The sequence below is a fragment of the Vanacampus margaritifer genome, chromosome 10, assembly GCF_051991255.1.
Source record: "Vanacampus margaritifer isolate UIUO_Vmar chromosome 10, RoL_Vmar_1.0, whole genome shotgun sequence".
Taxonomy (NCBI): domain Eukaryota; kingdom Metazoa; phylum Chordata; class Actinopteri; order Syngnathiformes; family Syngnathidae; genus Vanacampus; species Vanacampus margaritifer.
Window position 1 is genome coordinate 8,394,178 of NC_135441.1, and position 11,929 is coordinate 8,406,106.

Sequence of the window (11,929 nt, forward strand, 5' to 3'; positions counted from 1 at the left end):
AGGAAGAAGCAGATTGTGTTTGAATTTCGATAGATGCTGGTGTGGTGGATCTGGCATGCATGAAAACCTCCACCAAAGAGGGGAGCCGTCGACCCCGGCCAGGACAGAGCAAGCACAACCCCCCTTGGCTTCCCAGGCCACGGCAACAGCAAGGCACAACCACCGGGCCCCGCAGGAGAGCAAACCCAGGAGCCAGGAGCGCCCCCCACCCCAACACGGCCCACATCCCCAGTCCAACGCAGCAGAACGGGGCACGGCGGATCCGCCAGGCACCCCACCAGCCCACAGCCCTCGCTCCCCCCACGACCCGCCTCCCGCACCAACCCACACCCACCACAACCCAGCCACCGCCGCCCCCAGGTCCCCAAACCCCCAGAACATCCCCCCCCCCCCCCCCCCAACAAAGACATCCTACCCGTCCCGCCCCCTGAAGGACACAAATGTCTAATATCCAAATATACCAAGTTAACACACATTTCCACATGGCATGGCACAAAATACAATCCCTGAGGTTCCAGGTTAACCCACTTAAGTCCCAAGACTTATGAACATAAGATCAAATAAATATGATGAAGAGATAAGGGCTGTATAATGATTATACTTAAGACTGAAAATGAAGTCGGGAAGGGGGGAGGGCAGTGTGAGAGGGTAAAAGCCTTGAATTATGAACTATGAACTAGTTGATTTTTGAACGATGAACTTGGTTTGACAAATTTCAATTATGAACTATTTCATTTTAAAATTGTAATTTTGCATCGGAAATGGTGGCGAGGCATTTTGGTCCCAGTGCAGCCGTCCGTGCTCCTGACCCGCTTTCATGCCTGGATTCCGGTATGAAGGTGTCAGAAGCAAGGCATAGTGAGATACATCCTGAGGTCCAAGTTATACTCAACAAAAATATAAACACATGACTGAAAAATTATATTATTGTGCATGTTTTGTTTTAAAGATTTTTAAATGGTTAGCTCATCCTCCTCACAGTTCAGAGATCACGTGTTCAAATCTGGGCTCTGGGCCTCCTGATGGGACTTTGCGTGTTCTCCCCCTTGAGGGTGCTCCAGGTAGTCAGTTTTCTTCCCATGTTCCAAAAACATACATGACAGGTTCATTTTAAGATTTGAATTTTTCTGTCAATGTCCTGCAATTGTCTGGCAACCAGTTCAGGTAAACCCTGCCTCTTCCCAAACGTCAGCTTGGGTAGAATCCAGCACAGCCATAACCCAAGTGAGGATAACTATGAACAGCTGATCGTGATCCATGATCTTTGTTCTCCATTGCATGCACGCTTTTCAGAAACGCGCTGCTGCACGTCCAAATAAAAACAAAGCATTTCACTTGATGGGAATAAATTATTTTATTAGAAGATTTTCATTTAAAGCAAACAGGCATGTAATGGGTCATTGGTTTTATTGATCACAGCATTGGTTTCTCATTTTCAGTTAAATCTCTAGCGTATTAAAAAAAAATGACAGATCACATTGGGAGTAAAATAATTGTGATTAATTAAAGTTAATCTGGTAAAAGTCATGAAACATAAATCACAGCCCTCCTCAAAACGCATTGTTTATCATGTGATTTGACTTGCAATGTGCAAATGGGAGGAAAAACATCCAATTGTCAGTTCTTGAGAAAACACCCTTCAGCTCAGCAGTAGACTCGCAGCTTCCCGTTTTGTGGGACAACAGAAGATCAAGATGAAGGAACTCAACAAAGAAAGCAAAAAGGCAGCTCACAGATAGCGAGAAGAGCAGATGACAGTGGGAACGCACATACAGAGGTAATCATCATAAAGTGCTTGAGACCCTCACACGAGATGAGCCTGCTTGTCCATTATCGGTTCTTTGTGCATTCTTTCATGTTCTGTGCTGCGGTGTGAGACGATTGCAAAAAGACAGCCATGAGGTGAAATTTACACTTCTCCACTTCTTATCAGGAAAAGACAGTGTTTTGACTTTTCGGAGCCTGCAAGCACAAATCTTGAAAACACTTGAAAGGGGAAGCTATAGGTTGAGTATAAATACAGGAAGATGGTTGTCTGCTTAAACCGGATGTGCATGCTTGTCAGTGGTCATTCAGTATGTCACGACCAAAACAAGACAGGGAGAGCAGAGGACTTGTCGTCATGTGTACGTGTATTTATAAGAAGGCCAAGCTGCTGCTGCTGCTGCTGCCACTGTTTGATGTGTTCTTTACAAAGTGACATCAACTAGCCTATCGTATGCTCAAGGTAGACTTACAAGCTGCCCCTGATGATGCTCGGCCGCTCGGTCCTGACGACGTCACAATAAGTGGCAAACACAAAGTGTGCATTCTAGGCACGGTGTTGAGGGAAATGAAGGCAACATTAAGAGGGAGGGGCCGCGAGGTTTAAGGCCAACTGGGGAGAAAGGATGCGAGTGTTTGGAGGCACACAGAGATGGGCTTGGCGGGGAGCGTGATGAAGGTGCGCAGGGATATTATGTCAGCATGTCCCACAGACAGCAGCAACAAAGGGCTGTCCAGCAGGCTGTCAGGCACGTTTCCGAAGAGTTTTCTCTTCTTCTGTCCTCCACCATGTACACTGTGAGGAAAGAGGGAGACGGAACTTAGTACAATTTACACATCGGATCCCCTCTTAATTAATGAAGAGGGGATGTCTCCATTGTAAAGGCAAACTTTACGGTTAAGTAACATTGGCGCTACCCTGGGCTATCACAGCTATCACCTTTGCAAGCTTTCAGGGCATGAATGAGATTAGGTTACCGCTTGGTGCTGGCGACTGTGTAACAAAAAAACTAGCGAGACAACAAGCTGTCTCTAACCCCGTGTTTGAGATGAATCATTTATGTGAAGGTAAGGAAACAGCCAGGCAGCTTTTCAGAAGCAGCTGGTTAAGTTTAAGTGACAATAGACTTTATTATAAACTTTGACCTCCGATATGAGGCCTTTATTCAAGCGCTTTATGGTTAGTTGATAATGAGCACATCCAGTCACTGGTTGTGTAATAGTCCTGATCAGCCACAGGGCAAAGCCATATCTTAAGATAGTTGGACCTTGGCATACTTTAGTATTTTTCATCTTCAACCGTCAGGTACAGTAATGCCTTGAGATAAGACATTCATTTGTTCACGCTCAACTAATCATCTTTTCCCACTGCAATGAAATAAAGGCCATTAACTCATTCATTGCCATTGACAGTTATAAACATCAAAATATCATTTTAACTATTTGTATTTAACATTTTTTTTTCTACTTTTGTTAAGAGTATGAAAACCTAGAATTTTTTTACTGTACATTTAGAACAGATATAAAATGTGTGCTTAATCCTGAGTTAACTATTGAAGTCATGCGATTAATTACGATTAACATTTTTAATCACCTGACGCCCCTAATTTTTAATAATCATCTCGTCAGGCGATTACATTTTTTTTTTTAAATTGTAATTAATCGCATGACTTCACTAGTTAATTCACGATTAATCACACATTTTATACCTGTTCTAAATGTACACTATTATTATTATTTTCTAAGTTTTCACACTCTAGTTAACAAAAGTGGAAAAAAATGTTAAATTAGTAGAAATAGTTCAAATGAATTTTTGACGTTTATAGCTGTCAATGGCAGCGAGTTAATTATTCTGTTCCAGCAAAAATAAATACATTAATAATAATGTTGCACTACCAATTGCTGGTACCAATGCCCAACCAAAATTCAGTATTAGTGCCAAAAATGACTCAGTACCATCATTTTTAAGTACTAGTATTTGACCAAAACATATTAAAAAAAAGGTCGCTAAACTCTGTCTGTCCACAAATTTTCTGAAGCTACGCGCAATAAGCTTAAGTGCTCACTGATGGCTGGAGCAGGCGTGCTGAATTGTGTCGATAATTCAAAGCATTACAATTTAATTTGTGACATGTTTGTAACACGTCCCTCTTTTTCTAATATGTGTATTATTTTATTGTTTCTGTTCGATGAGATACTGTTTGTATAGCAAAGTACCTCAAACATGCAATGCATGATTTTTCCCTTTGGATCTGAATTAGGGTGTAGATAGTAAATGTTTTTTTGGTTGTTATTAGTGAACATGCCGTGAATAGCACCGTCCACCCCCCAGGCGAGTCTTTTCTCCATCCTCCACAAGCAAACCCAAATGCAAAGATTAAAGATCTGTGGAATGGAGCCTTGGTGGAGGTCTAAATTAAATATTGTATCCTTCCCGGCATACTCATGATAACATTGCTAAAACAAGGAATCTTTTGGTGGCCCTAGACTAGGTTACAGTATTTTCGGTGCGTTTAAAAATGTTAAATGGTGTGTTTAATTGCGCTAAAGTGTTTTAAAATGTGTTTATTTTATCAAAAGTACTCTAATTAGTATCATATTTTCTAAATAAATATAAAGACATTGAAGTTGTTTGGCTACCAGCTATTATTCCGCTGTGTTACTTATTTAAGTTTTTGCAGTAGTATCATTTCAGTATCAAGATACTATATGCAGTATGCATAACTTTGTGCTTTATAAATCTATATAAATCTGATGCTGTTGTCATCTAAATTCAGTTGATTCGTGGTGACGAGCCAAATCGCTAGCAGGGAGTACCGATGCACCATTTTGAATTGAACCCCTTAAGACCCGCATTTTAATGCTGGGCATTATTTTTTATTTTATTTTATTTTTTAACTGATTTTGACTCTTTTCCCACATAAGAACATCGTGGAAAACATTTTTTTGGGGTTACCTCGTGTTTTTATTTATTATAGTGGACGCCAGGATAGTATGGCTGTAACGTGTTGTAAACGTACAGACGCTCCCCTACTTACGAACATTCGAGTTACGAACAACGGTACATACGAACATGTCTGACCAAATGAAAAGTAACTCATATTAGAGCATACCACAAATGTCTTTGTTATAGCAGAAGATGTTATCTGTCGGAGTCATGTGCATACACAATGAACTACTAAAAAAAAAAAAAAAAAAAAAAAAACATTTTTTTTTTTTTTTTTTTGGGGGGGAGATAAAAAAAGCGGAATTCCGCGAATTAGCGGAAAAATCACATCCCTGTCTATGGGTCCAAAGGGGTTAAAATCACAATGAGTTTGCCAACTTTTTACAGTGTGGTTGGGGTACATATACAGTATGACATAGGATGTGTTATGATAGCAGGAGTATGTGTGGATTATGTCATAAAGGAAATGGTAAAATAATCTTGAAAATGACGAGGTTGTCGTGAATGGCCACTAAACCGCTGACGTGCCATTGTGGTGAGTTGGAGTCACGTATCACTAAATTGATCATTTTGCAATCAAAAGCCTTTCTTCAATGTTGTTTTGGTTTCCGTATAGAATGCAACCATTGTTTAGAGGACACAAAGGCAACAATATGAGCATCAAAGTCTGCTTGATGTTTGTTGACACAAAAAGATTTCATAAAATGTATCTTATGTTGTACTGCTGCTTACTAAATTACTATATACACTGTACAAGCCAAAAAAGAACAGTGCCATGTTATAGCACGCGGTACGTCACAGTGGTTACATTAACTGATCAAAACTGGTCAAGATGGCGTTGCACACAGTATGACAATATTTTGATTTTTTTGGGGAGAATCATTAGCCAATGATATTTACAGTATTAGGGCCCTACTTTGGCAGACTGGCGTCCACGTGCTGGGTGTGAAAACGGGCACACCTTCATTTTGGTGCCGGGGCAAGTCTGGTCTAGCATGTTTGGGGTCGTGTTGCGGCTCACTGAGCCTTCTGACACATGGAGCTGTCCTGCCCCTGACTCACCTGACAATTTGGCCACAGAAAGTCGGCGTGAAGACAGGAGATCATTTTTGTACCGGGGGCTCGTTTAGTTTAAATTGTTTGTGAATTTGGTAGAGGGCTTTGCCACCTTGGGCAGTGTGGCGCACCGAGCTGCCAAGCCCCATGGCACATCTCCAATTTGGTGACAAAAAGTAGACTCGATTTTAAACTCGGTAAAAGCTGGTCTAAATGGTAGCGCAGGTGGTATAACGTGATTTTGGTGGATTTCATCGAGGCGCAGGGAGACGGATTCGGTGCTCTTTGGACATGTGTGGTTCATGTCATCGGATTTCTTTCAAAAATATGACAACAGCATGGGACAATCCCTCGGAATCATCAATTCATTGAACGTATTACAATCATCTTAAAAATATTTTAATAGCACACTCGCAACTATTGTAAACGACAGTTTTAATGATCGCCGAGAAGCATGTTCAAAACGACAGTTACGTATGTAACTACGGTTCTATGAGTCCTGAACGACCACCAGGTGGCGGTGCTGAAACAGAACGGAAATCCCCCACGTGCATGCGTCACTCGAGAAAGAATTCATAAAAGGACATTTCCAGGATTCCGGCTGATATGTGATCCGCATGCATAAAAGGGGATCGTAGCCGGAACAGAGTCTCTTAGAACCTTCTCGCGGAAATCAACACGAGGGCTCTGAGAGACAAGCAATGCTGACGGTCGTTTGGGACTCATAGAACCGTAGTTACATAAGTAACTGTCGTTCTATCTCACCATTCAAACTATTGGTGAACGTCTAGCGCACATCTTTGCGATCTTGAACAAACGCTGACAAAAACAAAACAAAAAAATAACATTTGCTAGCTTTGCAAACTTTTGTCTCAGTGGGATACGGGGTGTAGTCGTTTTTTAAATAATCCTCTAAATCACGTCAGTGGTCGTTTGTTCTCACAGTCCCACCACCCACCTGTGTTTTTAGGAGCTTCTCCATACATGGGTCCTGGTGGGGGCCCACCCTGCCAGCCGTATTGGGGTTGTCCATCATATCCATGACCTTGATAAGGTGGCTGTCCTGGCCCTGGATAGGGGCCCCCGGCTCCCATAGGCCCAGGAGGGTAGCTTGGGTAATTTGGATTAGGCTGCTGCATGTTTACAGGGTACCCTTGTGGAGGATAACCCTGAGGCGCATAGGGCTGGCCCTGGGCAGGGTAGACTGGAGCCGATGGGCCTGGGTACGGAGGGGGCTGGTCTGGATTCATCTTTCACAAATCGCCTGAAATGAAAACACAAAATACACTATCAGACCAGCCAAAAGTTTGGCCCTTGAGCATCATCTGGTCATTCACAGACTTTTTGACCAGCCCTACCAAAGTCTTCAATAAAGTAAAAATGGAACACAAAAAAATGCTGTGCTTTTATTTTTTACTTTTATGAACCCTTTTATTAGTGATAGACCGATCTGTTTTTTTTCAGGGCTGATACAAAGCCGATTAGTTGTCAAGTTTGCAGTAAGAGAGAAAATATTAGTTAGATATTTTTTTTTATTATTATACTTTTTCTTTTCATTTTAAACATATAAAAATTGCCAGATTTGTTTAAAAATAATAAAAAACTGTAGAGAGCTTCCAGGGTCTTCAGATAAATAAAAAATATATAAAGGAAAACCAAGTAAATAGTTTTTTTACTGTAAATAAAGTTTTCCAAACTTTCAACATAACTTCTTAATTGTATTTATTTTATTTTTTTTAAATAAAAACTGTAGGGAGTTCCCAGTATCAGCATCACTTCTTACAAAGTGGATATTTAAATAAATCCATATATGAAAAGTTCCCAGTATCAGTCAAAAATTATTGCTATTGTAGCTAATTTGGGGGGTTTCGTCAGGGTACGTAAAAGGATTCAAAAGAACTTCACATACAGTGAGAAATTGTCTGAATATGTTGTAAATGCCCTGCGACCCTTGTGAGGAAGAGTGGTTATGAAAATGGAGGGATGGATGGATGGATGTTGTAAATGTCTTTGCGACAAGTAAAAACTGTATGTGAACATCTTATAATCCTGATGAAAACCCGAAATTTGCTACGTTCGCAAGCATTCACTGCTCAGAGAGCTAAACCCCAGCTTTATGCCGATATTTGGGATTTATAACAGCACCGATGAACAGCCTGGCCGATAATCTGTCAATCCCTACCCTTTAGCAACAATTTGGTCAAAAAGCGCTTCGCAACATTAGTTATTTGTACCATGCGTCATTAATGGTGACCAGCCCACATGGGTTTATAAAACATAAAATGTCATGTGGGGACAAGGAAAGCAGAGTGGGCCACCAGGCTAATAAAACGTTAGAGGAATCTCTGCAGTGTTATGTAATTATATTATGACTACGCTTATAATTGTTCATAATCTGTGTTGTCTAATTATCCACACATTTAGTAGATAAAGACATTAAATTCAAATTGTATAGTGCGTTACTCAACCACCATACTAGTTTCTCACAGGGCTCCTTTGGGAAATTAATTGCCCATAACGGCACAATCCTAATACAACAACAAAGGGTCTGAAGAACAAAATAAGCACAGGCTGTGATTTTTTTCCTCTCCAGTGCAAAGGGCTCTTTTGCTTTAAAAAAATAAAAATAGAAAATAGGAACATTCAAGGAAGGCACAAAACTGATGAACAGCAACTTAAACCAATTTCACAAAAATCCCCTCACTCAAAATGTTAATATTATTGAGGTACTCTTTGTCCTACACATCATTCCAAATCCGCAAAAATTTACTCAGACCCGGTTTAAGTGCAACTAAGCCATGTCTGTCACCTAGTGGTAGATGGTGATATTACAATTTACAACTTTAGTTAACCTCTGCACACTTGCAGTTCAGTACCCGTGGAGGTGACATTTCCACAGATTTTATATTTATATATACATATATATATATATATATATATACACATATACACACACACACACACACACATTGGGGTTTCTTATAAATAATTCATCCATTTTCTTAACCACTGGAGCCTATCCCAGCTGGCTTTGGGCAGTAGGTGGGGTACACCCTGAACTGGTTGCCAGCAAATCGCAGGTTTCTTTTAAATAAATAAATAAATTAATCTGTACTTTCTAGATTGCTAGCTAAATATTTAGATAGCTAGTTAGATAGTAGGGGTGTGCCCCCCCCCCTCAAAAAAAAAATTGCGATTCTCATTTAGTACGATTCAGAATCTATTTTAAATGTCCGAAAATCTATTTTATTTATATTATTTTATACTGTCTTGCCTTTGTCTGTGTGTGCCTTTATTTGGAGCACTGTTCATGTTGTACCCAGTTTGGCCACTGAGGGGCAGTGTGGTTACACGCAGTCGAATACACTGTTAAGTTGTAGCCGCATAAGAGAGTAGAAGGAAAAAGTCACGATCAAGTTTTTCCAATAAAAGTTTTTTTTTTTTCCAGCGTGGAGCCGTTCTTTTGAGTGATAAAAGTGCCGCGAGTAGTGCGCTAATTAGCATTAGCGAGTCAGACTGGAGTTGATCATTACAATTCCTTGCACATCTATAGATTGAAGCAAAAGTCATTGTTAATCAAATCATTTTGAATTGAAAATCTATTCTAAATCGAATCGCAGACCCAAAAATCGGAATTGTGAGACATTGAAAGATTCCCACCCCTAATGGATAACCAGCTAGCTAGACAGACAGACATACAAACATAGACTTTGTCTACAACTGTTTGTTAATAGCAAAGTCTGTAACAAAGTGATCATCATGTTCTTCGTTGCACTGAATCTCATTGGACTTAAACACAGATGCATTCAAGTGTTTGTGTTTAATTTGTCCTCAAGAGGCACACTAGGTAACGAATTCCTTGGGGCTCCTCTCCGAAAGCCACTAAAGAGATGCAACTCTTCCCCACACCACAGCAGTAGCGTTTTTCATGGGTCCATATTCATGTTTCATGCCTGTTGCGGTCTCTATGCGCGGCATATTGTACACATTGGATAACGATGATTTTGCAGTGCAGGGATGTCTTGTGATACAATTATCCATCACCACTCAGCAGATAAGCGCCGCCATCTTGCTGTTCACACAGACTTCACAAATGGAGGAGGGTGTGTCACAGTGCGCTGCGAGAGGCTAATGACATTCACCACGGGAAAGAGAGAAATGCAAAACAGATGTGGACTGATTTTTTTTATTTTGCATGGTCACACACAGCTTGCGCCTGTGCAAAGACACCTGACGCGATGTGTGTCGAGTTAGACATGCATAAGCACTTTCACACATTCCAAACAATTTCCTAAGGTTATTTGCTTCACTGTGGACTTTGTGAGTAGAAAGCTGTATTTCCTGAACTTCCAATGGGATCATAAAGTATTTACCTGCCTACCCAACAAACTGCTGAAGACTCCTGGAACATCACAACTCTTGTTTAAGCCTTCTTGGCTGGATTTGCTCATGCGGAACAACCATAGCAACGGAAAATGAATGACTCCTGTGTCACTCACTATATGTACACTATAAACACCGAACACCAATGACTGCTTTCAGGTTAGCCTTCACTGCAGCCACATTCACTTTCTCCTCGACAGAAAAAACTGCTTCAGTATTTTTCAAAGGTACAGTGTCTTTATCGCTGATGATTATCTGTAATGAAAATGCAAACCCGATTCATTATTAAGGTTAAAGTATTACGGAAGTTCATGGTAACAGTCAAGTTTTCAATCACAATAAAAACTTCCCTGTTTTTCGTTCCACATATGACCTTTTACCTCAAAATTTTGTCAATACTGTACTGCTGACAGATGGCAAAACCGTGTAACTGTGGTAACGGTGCTGTGGGAGCAGGAGACCGAGGCCTAATGATTTGCTTTGCGTCACCTTAAGGCAATGAGCCGTACGTCCGTGACAATAATTATTTGCAAAACCAATGTGAGCTTATGGTACAACAAAAAGCAGTTTTCGTATTGGTTGAATATAATTCTTGATCATGTAAAATAAATAACTCGCCTTCAATGCTGCATCATCGTGTGCGTCCATTTGTTTTTCCTCTCTTGCAAGGCCGCAATACTTGACCAGTGTTTCTCCATCAATAACATAATGTTTGTGTAATGTACTAACAAAAACACAACGGCATTTCATATTTTGCGGTCATTTGACCAAGCATCATGGCATATTCCCATCTAAAAAGGTGATAACTGCTACAGCCTCGGGTTTGGCAGTGGAAAACACATTTTTGGGCAACAAAATGGTAATCGTAACATTTGTACTTTGTTGCAATACAAGGGTCTACATTTATATCAAGCTAGGATTTACAATAGTTCAAACATCGCTTTATTTCCCCCCCAGCAACGTTAATAGTCATTTAGTGGTGTTTACTTGAACACACAGTAGTTAACTCCAGAAATCCGACATTATCCGGAGGAAACCATTAAAGTGCACCTGTAGGCCAAGCCCAACCCGCTCTGTAAACACACTGAACTTCGTGATGACTCGGCTTACAAACACAAGAAACTCACAGTTATGACTATAAATTAAGCCTTACCTTGGATGGGATAGTAGCTGAATTCGAATAGTTTCTGTAAAGGAAACTCTGTCCTTATGCGTTTGTTTTCCGCAGTGAACAAGACAGCGTTTCAGCCCCAGCGTCGAGTGCGTCTAGCGGGACGTGACGTCATTCTGAATAGGGGGGGGGGGGGACGCTATTTGTGGGAAGCAGTACACGTGATTGGCTACAGCGACCAAAGACAAATATACATAGATGCCTTTTTCCACCCAGTGTTGCCCCTGTGTGACTTCAACTCATCCACCATATTGGATGTGGCAGAGCTGCTTCATGCATCAATTTCACCGGCGCGCGCAGTCACACGCACACACAAATATAGTTGGACTATAAATTAAAACCATAAAATTGGAGATTACAGACATTTACTACCATGCATATTTCAATACTTATCATCACAGTAAGCGTGTTATATACAATTGGTAGCAAATCGTTGGTTTGGTGCTATAACCCAAAGTAAACACTTGTAATCATCAGATTTAAAAAATAAAATAAAATTGCTGTTTTGGGGTCACAAAAATCAATGTATGTACATTTTAATCTGGGTATATAAACATTTATTTATTTATTTATTTAAAGTAAGCACCAACCCTAACTATGTAATTTTA

The 11,929-nt window shown here is 40.5% G+C and overlaps 1 protein-coding gene across 1 annotated transcript; it reads right to left on the reverse strand.

Moving 5' to 3' along the window:
* Positions 1-1,329: 1,329 nt before the first annotated feature.
* LOC144059483 (cysteine-rich and transmembrane domain-containing protein 1) lies at positions 1,330-11,438 on the reverse strand. The gene is made up of 3 exons (XM_077578599.1): positions 11,304-11,438; positions 6,726-7,031; positions 1,330-2,560 (listed from the first exon to the last, which is right to left on the reverse strand). Exons 2-3 carry the CDS (start codon positions 7,015-7,017, stop codon positions 2,457-2,459), a joined length of 396 nt encoding a protein of 131 aa, XP_077434725.1. The 5' UTR covers positions 7,018-7,031; positions 11,304-11,438; the 3' UTR covers positions 1,330-2,456.
* Positions 11,439-11,929: the final 491 nt, after the last annotated feature.

Excerpts from the sequence above, each read along its gene's own strand:
- LOC144059483 (XM_077578599.1), bottom strand. The coding sequence starts at position 7,017 with ATGAATCCAGACCAGCCCCCTCCGTACCCAGGCCCATCGGCTCCAGTC. Across the intron at positions 2,561-6,725 it reads AGAAGCTCCTAAAAACACAG|TGTACATGGTGGAGGACAGA; the intron begins GTGGGTGGTGGG and ends CTTTCCTCACAG.